Source organism: Hevea brasiliensis, chromosome 16 (genome assembly GCF_030052815.1).
Source record: "Hevea brasiliensis isolate MT/VB/25A 57/8 chromosome 16, ASM3005281v1, whole genome shotgun sequence".
NCBI classification, from domain to species: Eukaryota; Viridiplantae; Streptophyta; class Magnoliopsida; order Malpighiales; family Euphorbiaceae; genus Hevea; species Hevea brasiliensis.
In genome coordinates this window covers 63,945,356-63,965,359 of record NC_079508.1, presented here as the reverse complement: position 1 = coordinate 63,965,359, position 20,004 = coordinate 63,945,356, and the positions used below count along the sequence as shown (strand labels likewise).

Genomic DNA, 20,004 nt, shown 5'->3' with positions numbered 1-20,004 from the left:
TTAAAATAAAACTAACTCTAGACTTGATAATAATTAATTTATAATTAAAATCAAATTAAAATATCAAAACATATTAATGCTGGACTAATCAAAATCAATACCGAACCATATAAAAATCAACATGCTCAATTATGAGCTAAATATAAATTATTTTCAAAAAATTAAAAATTAAAAAAATTTCAATCATTATACTTAAACAAAACAATAATTCAACCAGAATTATATTAAAATTACAATCAAAACCAGATCAAAATCAAAATCAATATAAATCTTGAACTGCATTTTAATCCTCTAAACTTTGAATTGAAACTTCAATTCAAATTCATAACATTACCTATTGAAAATGTCTAGCTAATCTCATATATATTTTATTATTATTAAAATAATTGTATTTTTTAGAAACACAAAATTTTAACATTTTAATTTCATTTATTGAAATGAAAGATAGCATTAAAGACATATATACGAGATATCAATGACCCAAGAATAATTTCACACCGTTCTAAAAATCTACTTGCCATATTAATGACATATATAAATATATTATTTATACAGTAAAAAAAATATTTTATAATTAATGCATATTAAAAATTATTATCACAAATGGTTAAAATTAATTTGATAATAACTACTAAGATTTGTTTTCTTTAAAAAAACTACTAATATATTTTTAGACTTTTATTGTGAAAAACATTTGTAGTTGTACAAAGTTACATCGTTTTACATATTGAGAGAGTATTTAGTTCATATTTTAGGTATAATTGATAACTAATAAATATCTAAACAGATGAATTAAAATGTTTGATAAATGTAAAAAAATAAAATTGATAATTAATGAATAATTGATATGGTATATATTATCTATAATTTATATCAGCTATATTTTTAGAATCATTTATCATCAGCTAATAATTGATTTGATTTTATTTTTTATTTAAATTATATTATTATTTTTTATATAACTAAAAAATTAATATTATTAATACTTTTATCTTTTTCATTTATAATCTCAACATCTTAATTATTGTATTATAATTTTATTAAAATAATCATTATTAATAATATAAAATATAAAATATTTATTTATTATAAAAAATACATTTTTTACATTTAAAAACTTAAAATTAATTATAAATTTTTTATTTATCAATAATAATAATAATTACTTTATTATTTTATAAATATACTTTTAAAATTATTTAATTATTTTTTTATTTTAATAATAAAATAAATAATATAATATAATAAATTAATAATTATATATTTATTTTAATAATATAATAAATAATATAATATATTAAATTAATATTTCTTGATTGATTTATGCGTGCGTTAAAAAAAATAATAATTCTTTTTTGGCTAAATTTTTTAGAAGACGGGTTCGGAATTTTTTGAGATGGGTATTAGCGAATCGGATTCGAAACGGATAATGCAATAAAAATATAATATTTTTACAGTTATTTTAATTTTTATATTTTATTTATATTAAATAGAAAATAATATATATTTTAATTTAACTAAATAACAGTAACAAACTCCTAAAAGTACTCGATGATTCGGGCAGTTACCGTTCCGCGGCCATTCCTTAACAGTCAAAAGACTCGGGAATACCGCCACGGCGGGAGCAGAGAGAGAGAAACGACGCGAGACTCATACAATCACATCGTAGCCGTTGATTTTTTTTTTTGTTTCCCTTTCTTAGCCACATCGAACTCCAACCGTCCGTATCTTCAACGGCGGTGGCTTTTTTTAGATTTTATTTATATTAAATAAATAGAAAATAATATATATTTTAATTTAACAAAATAACAGTACCAGACTCCTAAAAATACTCGATGGATTCGGGCAGTTAAAATTTGACAGTTACCGTCCCGCGGCCATTCCTTAACAGTTAAAAGACTCGGGAATATCTCCAAGGCCGGGGGGGCAGAGAGAGAGAAACGACGCGAAACTCATACAATCACATCGTAGCCGTTGATTTTTTTTCTCTTTTTTAGCCACATCGAACTCCAACCGTCCGTATCTTCAACGGCGGTGGCTGTCATCGCGTCTCCGCCGTCCGATTACCGATCCCCGGTGAGCTGCCTCTCGCATTGGCTCGAATTCGGTCGCTTTTCAGTTTTTTTTTTTTTTTTTCTGGACAGAATTGTGGAAAAATATATGAGGTCTCAGTATTTCCATTTGCCACTTTGTTTTAGAAATATTGGAACTACTTTAAGAATTTCTTGCGGAGAAATTGAAAAGTGATTCAATTTTGCTGAAACAGTTAGCGAATTTGTATTGTTTTTATTATTTTGAGAATTTTATTTTATTTTGGGAGTATTAATTTGTGTTTTTTCAATCGTACAAACCAAATTATGGAAAAATCGTGGATTGTTGTGGGTGATTAATCAGAGATGGATTTCTGTTTCAGTTATCTGAGTTTGTTTTAGTTCAAAATTTGGTTTCCTCGGTCAGTGTCTCCTGGTTAGAATTCTTGTATATGATGGACAAGATGATTTATTAATATTGTTGGACTGGGAATATTTTTTTTCCAATTAGAATCCTTGTTTTAACAGAGTGAAGGGATTCTTTTGGCAATCTAACTTTTATTGTTGATCATTAATTAGTTTAAGGGCTTCAATTTATTCTTTAATAAGGAACATGATACCATGTGGTGATTTAGATAGCACCCTCGAATTCTTTTAGACTGCAAACACCCTAGCATCTATATCGCCAATGTATGTTTGTTATTTTCCCTCTTTTCTTACGGGCCTACTTTTTTCAAGTCAATGATTATTCAGATCATGTAGGCACCTAAGTTGAGATGAAGGTATGTTAGAAGAAATTATTTTGGTTCTGCATTTTCTTTTCATTTATTTATTATTTATTTATTTTGAATGTCAATATTCTTTTCAGAAAATTAGTTCATAGAACTTGGCGGACATGGTGATGGTTGCCAGTATGGATGAATATTTGGGAAACCCCATAATCAGGCTACTCATGCCTACTTGGTCATAGATTTTTTTCAGGTTTGTAACTTTCCTTTTTAAATTGAAATAGTGTTGCTTATTTCAATGATTCAGCAGCCATCATATAAACCACACATTTGAATTTTTCTGAAATTGTCATTTCAAGTGTTAAATTTTGTGTTATCTAGAACTTCAATCATATATGGCTTTGTAGTGCAAATATGGGCAGAAGAGTATGCAAATTTGTTGAATTATATCATTTGAACTTTTTTGCCTTTTATTGTGAGTTTAAATTACTTGTTAAATATTTTTTATGACCCTTTTTACCTTTAAATTAGAGCATTAGCAGATGGCATCTTCAATGTAGCAGTTTCCCTGAGTCTCTCCTTTTTTGCTGCAAGCCTTCCAATGTGATAATTAAAGAAGCAATTCGAATTTCTTTTTCTCAATTATGGTTATCTTCAGCATTCCCACGTTCATTGCTGGCATTTGAGTTTGGTGTCTGCATGAGAGAAAGGTTCTCTGCTATCGCCATCTGTGCTGCAGGCTTCAAGATCTTCAATTTCTTCTCTTCATTCCACGTTCCCTGATCTGGAGCACTCTGTACACACAGATATGGCAGTTGCAACTTTTAGAGAAGCCCTTAGCGGTGAATATTGTGGGAATAAGAGATTGGAAAGAAAATCTTCTGGAAGGAGGCGTGTATTTGTTCAGACTGAAACTGGCTTTGTTTTGGGTATGGAATTAGACAGGATTGACAATGCCCATACTGTAAAGAGGAAATTACAGCTTGCCCTTAATGTGCCAACTGAGGAAAGGTCATTGATTTTTGGGGATACAGTGTTAAAAAATGATCTGAGTGCTGTTAGGAATGATTCTCCTCTTCTTCTCACCAAGAACTCCATGCATAGAAGCTCATCTACCCCATGTCTTTCACCTACTGTGAAGGATCTTCAGCAGAGCGACCAGAGTGGTCCAATTGAGATATTAGGATTTTCAGATCATTTTGCCCAAGTAAAAGAATTGGTGAAGGAAATTGTAAAAGCAATGAAGATTGGTGTTGATCCTAGTCCTATTTGTAGCGGGCTTGGAGGGGCATACTATTTCAAAAATTGCCATGGTGAAAATGTGGCTATTGTAAAGCCCACAGATGAGGAACCATATGCCCCTAATAATCCAAAAGGCTTTGTTGGCCAAGCTCTAGGGCAGCCAGGCTTGAAACGTTCAGTGAGGGTTGGGGAGACAGGCTTCAGAGAAGTAGCAGCTTACCTTCTCGACTATAATCACTTTGCTAATGTGCCCTCAACTGCCCTTGTGAAGGTCAGCCACTCAATATTCAATGTTAATTGTGGGGTGAAGGGAAATAAGCACCAACAGAGAACGGAGGTTAGCAAAATTGCATCATTGCAGCAGTTTATACCTCATGATTTTGATGCCAGTGATTATGGGACTTCAAGTTTTCCTGTTGCTGCTGTGCATAGGATAGGGATATTAGATATACGGATATTGAACACAGACAGACATGCTGGGAACCTTCTGGTCAGGAAGCTTGATGGGATTGGGAGGTTTGGTCAGGTGGAGCTTGTTCCAATTGACCATGGCCTTTGCCTACCAGAAAGCTTGGAGGATCCTTACTACGAGTGGATCCATTGGCCACAAGCATCCATTCCTTTTTCTGAGGATGAGCTTGAGTATATTAGTTGTCTTGACCCCTTAAAAGATTCTGATATGCTTCGAAGGGAGTTGCCCATGATTCGAGAGGCATGTCTCAGGGTCTTGGTGGTTTGTACAGTTTTCCTCAAGGAAGCAGCAGCTTTTGGTCTCTGTCTTGCTGAGATTGGAGAGATGATGAGTAGGGAGTTTCGAGGCCACATGGAAGAGCCTAGTGAACTTGAGCTTATATGCATTCAGGCGAGGAGTCTGTTAGGGGAGACAGAATATCTTTCTTATGAGGTGAAAGCAGGAGATAGCGAGGAGTTTCAGTTTGACATTGATTGTGAGGGTGAGTTAGATTTGACTTTAAATGTAGGAGAAAAATTGGAAATGAAACCTCTATGTCCAGGGTCCAGTGGTGTAAATGCCCAAACTCTTCTTTCCAAACTGATGGAAAGTCTGGAGGAGAAAGATGAGGAGGAAATTGAAGACTGTGAAGGGAATGAGTTGACTTTAAGAACAGATGAATATGCTGACTCAATGCAGGACCATGTTTCAACCATTTCGAAGATGTCAATGTTATTGAAAAGTATCAGTGTTGGTGAGAAGAGTTGGCGACATGAGGATGTGATGCAGAAGAGTGGCTATTTGGCTGGTACATCATCTGGAAATAGGAGTGCAAATGAGCAGCTTGCTGCGAGCACCACTTTTGTGAAGCTGGCTGATTTGACTGAAAGGGAGTGGATGCAGTTCCTTGAGCATTTACAGAAGTTACTATGTCCAGCTTTTGCTCATCGTAAATCAGGGAATGTTGGTCAGAGGCATAGACAGAGGCTTGGGACATCTTGCCAGTTTTGAGGGTTAGTTAATGGATGCTATAAATGTGGGAAATGATAACTAGAAAAAATTGCAATCAGAAATACGTAAGTGATTTTGGTGTGTGAGGAGGATGGATTTCATTTATGATTTGGGATAATGTTATGTTGCCGAAATTTTGGATGGTACAATGTGGTCATCAGCTGCTTGAGGTGAGGCCTAAGTTTTTATTCTTCTATATGTAGTCTCTCTGTTTTGTTTTCTTTTTTGGTTGCACTGCTCCATGTTCAGCACAATGAGTGTCGAATATAACAAAAATAGAGTGTGTAGGGAATAAATAAGACATGTATAGGTATGGGTGTCATGTAGGAGTTATTTATGCTTTGACTTATTCTCAGGTATTTGCTGTGTCCTCCTCCCTTTTGTAGTGAGAGAGGAGAATAATGGTTAATGTCTCTTGGATGTTCAGTGTCTGATATATGTGATTTCTTATGTTTAGCATTTTTGGCTTGTAGATTTTACTCGTATTCAGATCAATAAACGTACAGTGCAAAATGGAGGATTAATTGCACCATCTGTTTCTCAAACTGGAGGATTAATTTATTTCACTTTTGTCTTTAAACTTTTCTGATATTCATGCATTTTGTTCCATAAAAATTTATTTCTTTTGACCTGCAGTAGATTAATGGCTAAAATTTATCATTTATACTCTCTTTTAAAATTTTCAATTATTTACGATCTTGTCACTCAATTTACAATTATTATTTAAATTTAATTTCGATAAAATAAAATTGTATTGTTAATTCTAATTTGATTAAGACAAATTATAACAATTTAAATAAAATTTTAAAATGAAACCATTATAATTGATTTTATTAAATTTTAATTTAATAATTATGAATTAATAATAAATATATAGCATACTTACTATGATAAATTAATTTAATTTAAAATATTAAACAATAATTATAAATTAAAAAAATAAATGAAGTGAAGAAAAATATTGATATGCGCTTGTTTCACTTTTTTCTTCTTCCACCAAGCACAAAATTTTATTGCCACAGCACTATAATCTAACCTATAGCTTGGCGCATCCGAGTCCCAAACAATAATGCAAAACCCACGATTTTGACAAGAGGTTAGAGCTCATGAAAATTCGATTAAAACTCATTAAAAATTATTTGATTTAATTAATAAAAAAAAATTTTTACTAAAAAATTATATTTTAAAAATTAATAATTTTATAAAATATTTAAATTTTATTTATTTAAAATATAACATATAAAAAATTATAAATATGATTATAAAAATATATATTTTGTGTTTAATTAATAAATTTTATGAAGGATAATGAATATGTAAGTTGATTATATGCTATTGAAAACACCCGATCCGATGTTATCCTAATTTTAGTTACAGTTTTTATATTATACTGTTAGGTCGGGAATGTCCTCGTATCAATGAAATCTGAATATTTGATTAATGAGATTTTTTTTTTTCTTTGGCCGAGGGATTTAATCTTTAATTTTAGGTGCGGTTGAGTTGAAAGAGCACCTATTTCTCCCGTACACGCACACGCTTATATAAAGTTCTTGTTTTCAGTTACCAAACTGAACCGAACCATGGATGCTCCTACTCTTTTCCACACCCCGTCTAACGCAGAAACACAAGCGGATTAAAGAACCAAGATATATCAGTGAAATTTTCGCACAAAGTAGAAAGGGAGCATTTCTATTCCTGAAATTTTAACTGCTACAACAAGATGAATTGAGGTAACACAAAAATCTCATTGATTCATTTACCTATTTTTGCATATCACATTCTATCGTCAGTATTAGTTGGTAGAAAATTGACAGCAGTAGAGAAAAAAAAAAAAAATTTTCTGGTCATTTAACTGCTCTCTTTAATGCTGGTCATCTTACTCAACTCCACATGCTGATCCTCTATCCTGCTTAAAACTCTTGAAAAATCTTGACTGGCAAAAGACATGGTGTCTTCCTTAACAAGGGGCCTTTGTTTTATCTTTGATATAGCCTGTGAAACTTCTCCTATTGAAGGTCGCTTCCTTTGTGATTTTTGCAAGCATTTGTGAGCAATGGCAGCTAGTTCCCTCACTTCTTCAATGTTGCACTCTCCTGCCAGTTTCTCATCTAGTATTTCATCTACACCATCTGGGCTCATAGCAGCCTTTTCCAGAAAAATTTATGGGGAAAAGTTAGAAGGCTTCATATTGAGGCATTGGAAAATTATTGAAAGAAATAACACTACTGGCGAGGGCATCAACACTCACAAGATTAATATATTCCATTAGGTTTTGATGTGGATGGATGGCTGTAATGAGTTCAAAGATGATAATGCCAAAACTGTAGATATCACTCTTCATGGTGAACTTGTTTGTGGTTATGTACACCGGATCTATGTAGCCATATGTACCTTTCAGACCAGAGTTTCGCCCATCATAGGCCTCTTCCTTTGAGAGTCCAAAATCAGCAACCTAACATAAAGTTACCAGCAAATGTCTATAATCACAAGATAAAAGGCATGCAACTGACTATCAAGCTATCCTTTTCAATCATTAATTTTTTTTTCATTTATACTCTTGATATAAACACCATAGACAGTATCTTAGTTTTGAACTTTTGGACTAATATGTCTAAGATTAACTTCATATGGTAGCTTACCTTAGCTCTCATTGATTGGTCCAACAATATGTTAGCCGACTTCAAATCACGATGTATAACAGGTGGGACTGCCTGTTCCAGGAAAATGTCACATGGCTACATATCATAAAGGCAGCATTCCACAAGGGGACTATGAGAAGTAATTTGGCCTACCCCTTCATGAAGATATTCTATTCCATGTGAAACATCTAGAGCAATTTGAAGCCTTTCTTCCCAGCCCAAAACTAGTTCTTCTTCATCTGGTTCAATGTACATGTTCATTTTTAAGAGATAAAGAGATAAGAAAAAAGAAACTGAAATTGCCATCTTATTATATGAGAAAAGGCATAATTCCATGCTGCACAAAATTTTAGCAACAGAAAACAATAACCTATGACCACAATGTATAATGCAGCTTTAATCAATGAAGTTTCCTTCTATATGGTTGGATATTTACCAAAATATGAAAAGGTATAACAAATCAAACAAATGGGGGCTTCTGAGCTTACTGTACAGAAGGTTTGCCAAGCTCCCATTACTCATGAACTCGTAGATCAACATGTGCTGTCCTTTATCGACACAATATCCTAACAAATTCACAAGATTCCGGTGATGCAGCCTTCCCAATAATGATACCTGCAAGAGGACAAGGCTAAGAAATAAAAACTGAACATTCTTTCTAGAAAATGCAGATGATAAGAATGTAATTCAAGTTCAAAAAATGTTTGTAATAACAAAAGCAACATTGGGGACACACGTGTGGACAGAGATAAATTGTCTGCGGAACCTTTCTTTATATTTATAGTTGCCTATTGCCTAACTCTTCAGAAGCATTTATAATAAATAATTCCTCCAAGAATTAATCTAATGATCCTGAAATGTGACAATTTTCAATAGTCTACAGAAAAGAGTGATAGACCATCATTTCACAACAATAGTCTAATGGCACTTGATTTAATGGCTTGAAATGTTCTAAACTTGCAATTCTTCAAATGTAGAAGGGCATGAATAGAAGTCACTCTTCTAGTATCTAGTGCTAGTCTTGTTAGTCTGGGTCTTACCTCTGTTTGAAACTCTTTCTCCCCTTGTTTTGAATTAGAAGCAAGAACCTTTACAGCAACTACTCCACCAGGCATCACAGCTTTATAAACAGGACCAAATGAACCTTGTCCCAATATAGTTGTAAAATTTTGTGTTGCTTTCTGAATATCCCTGAAAAATTAAAATAACTTCTTATAATATACTTTAATGCTTTAATAATTGGATAAAGGACTCTAGATAGGTGAAAATTGGTGGTAAATACTCCAGACCATAAATTCAAGCCCGCTTTAATACCAACCCCCAGATTATTAACACTGAAGAAAAAATAAATCTAATAGGGAAGCACCTGTAGAAATGATTTTATAATTTAGATGCATGAAACTGGCCCAGTAGCATATATTACACTTTTAGATGTGATGCTCTGAATAGAAAGTCAGAAGATAACAGAGCAGTTTTTATTTTTCGGTTTTTCCATTTCCATGCCCTTCTCTTGCGCGCTTGACTTGCGCCTCTTTAGTTGTCCAAATAGATGCTACTCGACAAAATTGGAGGACAAAAAAAAAAATGAAAGAGTAGAGGGAGAGGGCTAGAACATTAACAAAACCAAGACTTCCCCTTCACCTTTCACCCCCACCCCAACCCCCCCCCCCCCCCCCTCCCCCCTCCAACACACATAAAAAAAGGCCTCCACCAACACAAAATATTCAGAACCATGCTAACTTCATGATAATTGCAGCTTCCTTTTCCACCACTCATTTATGAACCATTAGAGTGACTGGCGGCCAAGTGCTAGATTGATTATGAAGCAAATTCCAAGTATTACCAATCTGCCAAAAGCACTTTAAGAGTTCTGATTCTGTGTTTTATATTGTTCCACATTTGGCAACATACTACACAAACTAAATTGCATAGATTTTGAAAAACCATGAGATCATTCCCCCCCACAACCAGTGGCACAACAGCTAACAAAAGGATATAAATTCTATTTTTCCAAAACAAATGCTGTGCAGTTAAACTTTATACTCTTAATAAAGTTTCCATGGTCAATTTGTTCACATGTTGTCATTGAGACCAAAGAAAAATGGAATAAACATATGTGACTGAAGTGAAATGGTTCAAGCTCTATTTTTCCAATGCATATCTAATACTTTTTAACACCAAAGCATGGTTTTTCTACAGGAAATTAATTTAAAATAAAAGATCTGCACATGGTTATTGTCAACATAAGAATCCAGCAAAGGAAGACTTAAGCCACATGACAACACAAACATAAACTGATATATAACAAAAATTTTGCTTAAAATTTAGAGATTTACATACTTGTAAGAATATCTAAGTATGCCTGATGTAGACGTAAACTGATCTTTACTGTGGTGATTCCACCAAAAAAATTGTGAACTTTTCGGAGGTTGTTCTGATTGGTGAATGGTTGTGGAATTTGTAAGTGATGCACTGAAGTCATTGCTAGTCTCCAAGCCATTTATGCGTATAGGAAGGGTTGCTAGACTACGCTCATTTGCACACTGTCGGAGATGAGCACGATTCTTATACCACCTTATGCCAAAAAATACTAGAGAAGCTATCGCAACACCAAGGGCCAAACCAACAGAGACTCCAATTATGACCAAATCAGTTTCACGAACCATTCTTTGGTCTCTTTTGGAACTTAAGCAGCAAAAGCATTTTGGGATTGAAAATTTTTGGAGGTACACTGTCATGAATGAACAAAAGCATTATGTTTTTTAAAGAATTTTTTTCCGAACAAGTAATATCCCGTGAAGTATAAGAGCAAAAATTTTTATATTTTCCTGCATCTTAGACACCCATGCAAAAGAAGAAAATATTGATCAAGTGTATGTTAGAACTTGAATGCTAGTCTGTTGCAGTATGCAAGAAACTTCAAACTCAGAACCAGTATGTAATGTAACAGAACATGCCATTGTAGAAAAGCATATTATTTCAAATACAAAAACTATAAGGTCCCTAATAAAGGAAATCCAACAAATATACATATTTATAAAATTAAGCAGAAGTAAAAGAAGGGGTATTAAAAAAGACAGTACAACAAGCAAGTCATTATAATAATTGTTTGGAATTTGAGCCATATAAGTTCACAGGACAGCCATACAATGGACAATAGTACAATTTAGAAAATGAAGAAGATGACTAGGCATATTTCTGTTATAATATTCTTAAAACAGAAAATCTCAGTTGAATCTAAAGGAGATGGTCATTCTATATAATAAGTTTCACCAGTCCATTACCACCGTTGTAGCCCCTTGTATATTTTATTGGTTTTAGAGCACCCAACAAGTAGGTAGTTGTGTTCATTGATAAAAAGTATCAAGGGCAACGATAACAAACTATTGATCAACAATTTGAGACAATTTATGCGTTATTTCCAATTTCCAGGAAAGTGAGGTTGCCCGCTTCTTTAGAGAACGACAAATTATTCGCAGAACAAATACTGGCAACAATTCTCATCTACAACTAAAAGACGGCTATTCACCATGATACCTAAAATCCGGTAAAAAGCTAGATACTCGCACATACCCACAAAATCCCATCGCCTACACTTATACTCTGATCATCAAAACCACCAGAGTCTAAAATATCACATCCATCTCAAAAAAGAATAGTACCCAAAAACCCAAATCCAACAAAACAACCAGAATCAAGTAACTAAAACAAACCAAAAAAACACAAATAAACAAAATTTATCTGATAAATCGTTGACAAGTAGCACATACCTCACAGACTGGTGATCAGAGTATCCGCTTATACATCACATGCTTGTTCATCTTTTCAAATATCTGTAGATAGCCACACAGGGAGAAAGAAAGAAAGAAAGTGAAGAACTGAAGAATGAAGTGACTTGGACTTGGAGAGTCGTTTTCTGGGTTGTGGTGGGGAGCGGCAAAGCCGAAAGGCGATAAAAGCGAATAATAAGGAAAGATCGTACCAATCCCATGACAATATAAATTTGCTTAGACTTATCCGCCGCTAACTCATTGTATTTCCAGTCATAATTTTTAATCTCATTTTAAAAATATATATTTTTATTATAATTAAAAATATATAATTTTTTTATATTATATTATAAAAACTCAATCATTAATTTTTATAAAAAAATTATTAAATAACTTCATTTTTATAAAAAAAAATTCCAAAACATTACTTAAAATAGTAAGAAGGTAGTAATATAATAATGACAATAAAATTTGTCCCAATTCTCAAACCATCCCTAGAAAATTAGTTAACTTGTTATTTTAAGTAAAATGTTAATGGTCAATTTAAATGCATGGGTTAGAATGAATTAGGCTTCAAGAAGGAAAAGCTTTTGCATTCAATTTTGCCAACTATAAAAAATAGAAAGAAAAAAAAAAAAAAGAAGAGAGGATGGGTGACATAGCAGTGCTTTGATTAGCAGGTCGATAGGTTATAATTATTTAATAATCGAGTCACGATTAACATAATTTAATATTTTAATTGTTGTTTTTACAACATTAATTATGTTTTTAATCTGCTAATTTGAGAGCAAAAAGTCTAATTTCTTGATAATAAAAAATTAACAATAAATGAACAGTCTGAAACAGTTAATGGAATTTTTTTTTGTTTTATTTTTTTATTCACAACTTCGTTGACATTTAATTGTGATAGTGATATTACACGTAATTTTTTTTATTTACATATTGAATTAGAATTTTTCTTATTATATTATAAATTTAATAAATAAAATATATAATAAAATTTACTTATTAAATATATAAATTATATTTTTTTCTAAATTACAGTTATTAATAAAACTTTATAATTTAATTAACCAGAATAATATTAATTTTACTTAATTTAAAGTCACCTTTTTCATTTCATAAAATTTTATTTTTCAAAAAAAATTATGATTACTTAATTTTAAATATTAAATTAAAAAGATTTATTGGAGTGACAACATATTAAATTCTGATTTGTCCCGAACAAATTATGTAGGGCAGGCAATGATTAATTATTTCATTTGCATGTTGATATCATAATGCAAATACATTAAAGAAAAGCAAGCATGTGAAGCTTTGGGCGAGGAATAATGAAATTTGGTTCTTACAATACAATGGGCCATGAAATATATATATATATATATATATATATATATATATATATATATGTATATATATATATATAATTAATTAATTAATAGTGACATTTACATAAATAGGAGGCTGGCCGGACCAATTATAATTTTTTTTTAAAATTCCGTACATTGACCGGGTCAACTCCCTCTTACCAGTTTGCAGGCCATCAACTTTTCGCAATGCCCAGCAGGCTAAGGACAGTTGCACACCACTGCCCCATATATATATATATATGCATATATTGAGAGAGAGAGAGAATATTACAATCGGTTCGGGTTAACATTCATCTCTACTCTATAACCCGAAAATATAATAAAAAAAATTAATTTATAATTATTTATAAATTAAATTAATATTTAAATATATAAATCATTAATTTTGAGTTAAATTTATTCGGTTTGTTAGAGTTTTTTGGTTTGATGATTTCCTTATATGCCCCTATTTGTCCTACTTATTGACACAGGAACCATGCCAACTTTAGCATTGATCCCAAGACAACTATCATAGGAGAGTTACGCCCTAAAATTTAAAATGTAGAATTAAAATAAATGCAAAATTAAATATTTATTTACATTTATTTTTTAAAATATTTTTGATATATTAATCTTATAAAATAAATAATATTTATTTTACTTTTAACTTGTCTCATTTATTTGATACCATGAGAATTTTTTTTTTTTACATATTATTTGTAATTTTAATTGTGAGATTGAGATTTTGAAAGTTTTTGTTAATATCATCAATTGTCTACTGGTTTTGTATTGATTCTCTCACTTGTTCACACTTTATATGGTTTGGACCATATGGTATATACAATATTCCATAAAAATTTTGTCATTTAATAATATAATAATTTTTTAATCAAAATTCAGTTTTATATATAAAATTAGAAGACTGTTGAAATTTAGTTATTTAGCAAATCTCGAAAGAGAGAGAAAAGTAAAGATGATACGAAGAAGATTGGGGAGAAAAAATGAGTTTAAGTATGAGTAATTTTGTCATTATAATTTTTGTAATAAATTTTTTGAAATTTATTTAAAAATTTTAATTATTTTGATAGAATTTAAGATAATTATATCTATTTCTGCAGAATTTAAATTATAGAATTGAAATTTATATATATATATATATATATATATATATATAATTTTTTCAAATATAAAATTTTGAATTAAAATGAATTCGATAAAATTTTATAAAATTCATTCCTTCCAAACACTTTATTAGTAAAACTTCTTGTACTTTTTTTTTAAAATAAAAATTATGTTACGGCAGTGATTGATTCTTTGTAGTTTTTATTGATTTTAGAAATTTATTAGAGAATTAATTTTGATTAACTAATAATTATAATATAGTACATATTTATAACAATAAATATTTTAATTTTAATTTTATGTTCAAATTTTATAAAATTTTATTTGAAATGTAAATTTAAATATTTTTAAATTTTATTTAGAATAAATCACTCATAAAAAAATTTTTAAAAAAATTCTCACACAATCTATAAAATTCTCACACAATCTATTATATACGAATTCTACTTCTTTTAAATGAAAATTTTTTAAATTAAAATGAATTAAAATTTTTCATTCTAATCACGAGAATTAATCAATTAAATTCTTGCAAAATTTTACATTCTGATTTAATCAATACTTTGAGTAAAAATGAAATATTTACGGAAAAGTGAATTCACAATAAAATGTTTCATTTAATAAATTATATTTTTTTACTATTTAAAAAAAGAGATTTTTTTTTTCACAAGATTAATTTCGTTGATTTTTTTTTTAACCAAAGATATAAAGTTCATTACATAAAATGGCCTTGGCCAGTACAAATAAAAGATTCATATGAGATTCAACACATACAAGACCAAGCTGGCATAACCAAGACTTGTGTCAAAGAACAAAGACCATAATAGGTTGCAGACCATGCTAGAACCGATCAAGGCTAGAGACCTAGAAAAACTCTAAGCATGCTAAAATTGACTCGAAAAAAGCAAGGATCTGAAGAAGCAATCTAAGCTGTTGTCGTTTCCCACCAAGCTTAACCGAGCTACTCCAGGGAAACTAAGAAGTCATGAAGCACCTGGTTTCTAATCAGCAACCAACACCTACCACTGTAGAACCTGAAAAGTACCCATGGAGGGAAGCAAGCCTATCAAAGCCTTTAAACAAATGATGAAAGAACCATGAGACCATCACCTTGGCAAGAATAGAAAATACAAAGGAGAGGGAACCAGATGGGCGCGAGGCAGAGCTCTTTAGCTTTGTTGGGTATTGAGGGATTGGGTACCAAAAGGATGGCACCGGTACCCTCCCCAAGAGGTACCCCGTAGCTAAAAGTGAACCCATCCATCCCCATGCCTCAAGGCAACTGAGAGATGTAAGCCGTCAGATCAAAGTCATTGCCAATACCGTCCCCTGCATGCAGCTAGAAGACCCAGACAAGCCAAAAGATACCATTTGGTAGCCCATGCACTGCAAAAACTCAGGCAAAGAACAATCAGAGACAAAGCTCTATAAGCAGATCGAGAAAACCTTCTTTCCACAACCACAAATCTGCTATAAAAGTAATTCAAAACAAACTTATTTATGCATAATCACCCTGCCCGAAGGTAGGGAAGGCGACCCACATCCAGGACAAGGGGATGGAGACCCCCCTTGCCCGGAGGGGCAGAGGGAGCCACTAAATGGCAGAAGACGAAGACAGAGCCTCAGAAATTAAGGGCTACTCGGAGAGAAATTTTCAAGAGAGAAACCAATTGGGGAAGGCGACCCCATTTAGATTAATTTCGTTGATTGATAAAAGAATAAAAAATAATAAGAAATCTTAAGACGAAATAAATTGGGCTCAAATTAAGCACATAGAAAACTGACCGGATCCATATAAAGTTTAATTTTTTTTTTCTTTTGCCTTGTACAAACAAGCGTCGCTCTATATATATATATATATATATATATATATATATATATATATATATATACGCAAATATATTTTTAAATAATCAAATTGAATGAAATAATTAATTTGTTGGCATTTATTAGCGCGTTTGCTTCATTATTGATTCCTGCAGGCTTAATTGATTCAAGCAATCCTCGTTGCAAAACTTGGTTCGATGGGACTTCTGCCTGCATTCCATTGCTACAACCGTGCCCTAATCCAAATAAAACATTAATTTTTTTTTATGGTTTTCATCTCACTGAAGCTGTATATTCTGTTCTAGCTTCTCGTTGTGTATCATCGATAAATTGGTCTGTTCTCCAACAATCACTGAGCTTGTTCAAAGTAATGTAATCAATAAAGACATATAATCGATCGATACATTTAAATTGTATATATCTCGTCATGATCATAAATTAAAACAGTCTTGCCAGGATCATACATGAGAAATTAAACATTACAAAAGGTATATGTTTCTGCATCTAAGTGTGAGGTTAGAAGGGAAAAAAAGTTTCCTTTTCCTATGCATGCCATTGTCAAAACCAATACCAAAGTAGTTGTATCTCCTAGATATGGGTTCAGGGACTTCACTTTCTATTTAGGGGGGCAAAATTGTGAGTCAGAAGCCCATCTAGCTAGGGTTTAAGTAACACTACTAATTAATTCTCAATGAATAGGCACATGATTGTTGATTGGGGGCTTGCGGCGAGCCATTCCCTTATAATCTCTGGCCATCAAGTTTACTATCTCTTTAGTTGCCTCAAGAAGCCTTTGCGTTTCACTTTTTGGAACTGTTGCTTGAGGTTGATGAGAGAGTAGCTTGTCAGATCTTGAAAGATTTTCCAAGCTGGCGTTGGTTGGCAGTTTCTTGGAATCTTGATAAAAGTGCTTAGCGTTGGTGTTTGGGAGATGGACTGGTTCACTCCTTGGACTTCCCCAGCTGTCTGACTTTTGTGTCTTTCGCTTCAAATTGCTCATGTTCTTCTGGGTGTGCAAAAATATTAAGTTAGGTTGAATATACATTAAAATATAGACACTAGCTAGTACTTAACTATATACTGATATACACATACATACATATATATATATATATATATATATATATATACACACACACATACATATGTATATATGTATATGTATCTTTTAATCATTGGTTTGGTGCACTTTTTTTGCCCTTTTTAACAAATTCTAATGGATCAAAAAGAAAATTAGTGCATACCTTATGATCATTCAAATTCAAATATTGGTCTTGTGATTCTTGAAGAGGCTTGACTGAAGCATGATTCTGTTCTCCTGCATAGTTACATTCAGATAACAAATTAATTATCCAAAATGAATCAATATTCTTAATATATTATGTATCACACGCCACATCTTACAATTTAGTACAAAAAGCTTAAATAGTGCAAGTAATTTCACATGGATAAGCAGTGAATATATTGTACATAGCAATGCGAGTAAAACGCAAAAACAAGGACGGACAAAAGGGATCTTATAAAAGCAACTCATGATTATCGATCATGATGACTCAGTTATGTTTAGGAGTAAGGTGTTTAGGTCCATGATAATCATCGCCAAAAGCTACAAAATCAATCTCTTTCTACTTCTTCTTCTTCTTAGCACTAGCAGTTCGGCCTTCAAATTTATATTTTACACTATAATTCCCCTTTACTTCAAAGTTATATTTGATATCAGAGCAGTTTGCACCTGAGATATCCTCTGAAGCCCCTTCTTGAATAGTACTTTGCTCTTTCTCAAATTTTCTCCTCATCAGCCCTTCATGAGCTACCATTTTCCTTCCTCCAAATCCAAGCTTCCTTGTGCTGGTAGTGGTGAAAGCATCAACAAGTTCCTGCATTTTACTCAACTGATCACTAATCAACAAAAGAAGAACCAAAAATTATGACATTTAAGAGAATCAAGAAGCTTAGCTACAATACCTTTTGAGAAGACATAATATCTTCACGCACCACAAGCTTATCTTTATCCATCTCCCACTCTACATAATCAAAGATCAAATTGATTAATCCTTCTTTTTTTTTATGGGCTTAATTTCCTACTTATTAATCACCTTAAATAAGACAGAAACATACCTTCTTGGTGAGCATGTGCATAAGAGTAGTCTCTAGGGGCATTCACAACAAAGAGAAGCCCAAGTACTAATCTTATAAACGCCATTTTTTGATGATTCTTCCTTTTCTTTTTTGTGTTTCCGTATTTCATCAACTGCAAAAAGAGAGGAGACTAGCAGAAACATAAAGTGGGTTTTATAGAGCGTTTGAAACACAAGTCAAAGCTAGGGTTCCCACACCTGCCTTTCTTCCTGCATAAAATAAATATTACTTCCTGACACTACATTCAGAGCTAGGAAAACTCAATATATATATATATATGAAAAAATTAATTAGGAACGATGTTTTCAAAAGTTTGAACATGGTCTAATGGGTTGAACCCTGAGGCGTGCTGCTAGATTAATTTTTTATGGAGAAATGTGGATGTTTTGTGCCTATCAACGACCATGCATGCAAAAAGGAAATTGTACTCATTGTTTTGGTGTCAATATTAATTAATTATGAATAAATTATTATAAGCTCCTGTAATTTTGTTAAAATTAATTATTTAATTAAAATGTTTTTATATTTTATACTAACAATATGATTTTAATTATTCGTACTATTTAATTTTTTTTAAATAAAATCGAAATAAATGAACTAATATTTTTTTATAAAATTTAATAAAAAGATTAAAAATTTTGTTCTTTAAAATACGAGAAATTTTGAATTAAATTAAAAAAAAAAGGAATTACGTAGTAACAAGCTATAAAAATTTACTCATTAATTATTGGTATAAAGGCTTATTGGGCATTAAAAACTTTTAAAGCTGTAGTGATCTTCTCTAAGTAGTATAATTTAATAACGATCTAGATTTTTCTAGGATTATATGTTCTGTAAAAATAAATTATACATATGTATGTTTGAAAAAAATTTTTAAAAAAATGTTCTAAAAAAATAGGGAACACATTGTAAGCGCTGCAAATAAAGGGCTGAGTGTTTTTTTTTTTTTTTCTTTGCCATTTTCTAATGAAATTTGAGTAGTAGCTGGCCAAGTGGCTTCAGTCTCTGGTTGAGATGAATGTGGTCAAGATATTCCTATATCTTTCTTGAACAAGAAGACATCCTCTATCTTCAGCACTGCTTAAATAATAAATAAGTTCAATAATTAAACCTGGCATATTTAATTAATTAAGTCTGCGTCAGAGATCTTCATCTTAGTTATAGATCACATATACAGAAGCAAAAAGAATGTGGAAAAACAAATGGAATCTCTTTTCCATTGGATACCCTAGAGTTGTAGGGGCATTAGGTACATTTGGTATCCCTGAGCCAAGAAAACACAGATATTTTTCCTTTTGTTTGAAGGCAATGGAATCTTTCTATATAGAAACGCCATGCATATGTCTCACCATGTTCATATTTATATAGCTCAGAATACAAGAGAAATCTTTCTGTTTTTAGCTGCTGGTAGCCTCTTTAATGGAGGCTGCAATGCATAGGGGAAATTAGGGTATTGTGACTAAAGATTGTTTGTCATCACATAGTATAGAGATGTCAAATCTTGATTTGGTGATTGGCCTCTGCAAACTCATGTGGGATATATTCCTCTTATTTTTGGCTAGGAAGAAATAATATATATATTAGTTTAGCTCGAAAATTAACTATATTTTCATTGAATTTTATAATTTTAGAGACGATTTTAATAATACTGAATTAAAACTTATTAATTAACAAAAAATATTTTTTAAAAAAATGAATA

General features: G+C 31.6%; 3 protein-coding genes across 6 annotated transcripts; 1 reads left to right on the top strand and 2 right to left on the bottom strand.

The window, feature by feature from the left end:
• The first annotated feature begins 1,821 nt into the window (after positions 1–1,821).
• Positions 1,822–5,921, top strand: LOC110672339 (phosphatidylinositol 4-kinase gamma 5). Of its 3 annotated transcripts, none has more exons than XM_021835090.2 (3): positions 1,822–2,076; positions 2,899–3,011; positions 3,301–5,921. In XM_021835090.2, the coding sequence occupies exon 3, from the start codon at positions 3,567–3,569 to the stop codon at positions 5,460–5,462; it is 1,896 nt and encodes a 631-aa protein (XP_021690782.2). In that variant the 5' UTR covers positions 1,822–2,076; positions 2,899–3,011; positions 3,301–3,566; the 3' UTR covers positions 5,463–5,921. The 3 variants fall into 3 exon arrangements, with proteins under 3 accessions (XP_021690782.2, XP_021690781.2, XP_021690783.2); XM_021835089.2 differs by having other exon boundaries at positions 3,290–5,921; XM_021835091.2 differs by having other exon boundaries at positions 1,822–2,812; positions 3,290–5,921.
• Positions 5,922–7,187: 1,266 nt separating this feature from the next.
• LOC110672373 (calcium/calmodulin-regulated receptor-like kinase 2) lies at positions 7,188–12,085 on the bottom strand. Of its 2 annotated transcripts, XM_058137410.1 has the most exons (9): positions 11,872–12,085; positions 10,442–10,832; positions 9,142–9,292; positions 8,590–8,716; positions 8,255–8,340; positions 8,102–8,173; positions 7,854–7,914; positions 7,711–7,751; positions 7,188–7,607 (listed from the first exon to the last, which is right to left on the bottom strand). In XM_058137410.1, exons 2-9 carry the CDS (start codon positions 10,765–10,767, stop codon positions 7,311–7,313), a joined length of 1,161 nt encoding a protein of 386 aa, XP_057993393.1. In that variant the 5' UTR covers positions 10,768–10,832; positions 11,872–12,085; the 3' UTR covers positions 7,188–7,310. The 2 variants fall into 2 exon arrangements, with proteins under 2 accessions (XP_057993393.1, XP_021690829.2); XM_021835137.2 differs by having other exon boundaries at positions 7,711–7,914; positions 11,872–12,079.
• Positions 12,086–16,608: 4,523 nt separating this feature from the next.
• LOC131174397 (uncharacterized) lies at positions 16,609–18,458 on the bottom strand. The gene is made up of 5 exons (XM_058137409.1): positions 18,285–18,458; positions 18,132–18,190; positions 17,899–18,043; positions 17,411–17,484; positions 16,609–17,172 (listed from the first exon to the last, which is right to left on the bottom strand). Exons 1-5 carry the CDS (start codon positions 18,412–18,414, stop codon positions 16,855–16,857), a joined length of 726 nt encoding a protein of 241 aa, XP_057993392.1. The 5' UTR covers positions 18,415–18,458; the 3' UTR covers positions 16,609–16,854.
• Between the last annotated feature and the right edge of the window lie 1,546 nt (positions 18,459–20,004).

What these genes read in the sequence shown, in the direction of transcription:
- LOC110672339 (XM_021835090.2), top strand. Translation starts at nt 3,567, where the DNA reads ATGGCAGTTGCAACTTTTAGAGAAGCCCTTAGCGGTGAATATTGTGGG.
- LOC110672373 (XM_021835137.2), bottom strand. Translation starts at nt 10,767, where the DNA reads ATGGTTCGTGAAACTGATTTGGTCATAATTGGAGTCTCTGTTGGTTTG. An exon ending in ATACTTAGATATTCTTACAA is followed by an intron (nt 9,293 to 10,441) that starts GTATGTAAATCT and finishes TTAATTTTTCAG; the next exon opens with GGATATTCAGAAAGCAACAC. An exon ending in TAGAATATCTTCATGAAGGG is followed by an intron (nt 8,174 to 8,254) that starts GTAGGCCAAATT and finishes TTCCTGGAACAG; the next exon opens with GCAGTCCCACCTGTTATACA.
- LOC131174397 (XM_058137409.1), bottom strand. Translation starts at nt 18,414, where the DNA reads ATGAAATACGGAAACACAAAAAAGAAAAGGAAGAATCATCAAAAAATG. An exon ending in TGCACATGCTCACCAAGAAG is followed by an intron (nt 18,191 to 18,284) that starts GTATGTTTCTGT and finishes TTGATTATGTAG; the next exon opens with AGTGGGAGATGGATAAAGAT. An exon ending in ATATTATGTCTTCTCAAAAG is followed by an intron (nt 18,044 to 18,131) that starts GTATTGTAGCTA and finishes AGTAAAATGCAG; the next exon opens with GAACTTGTTGATGCTTTCAC.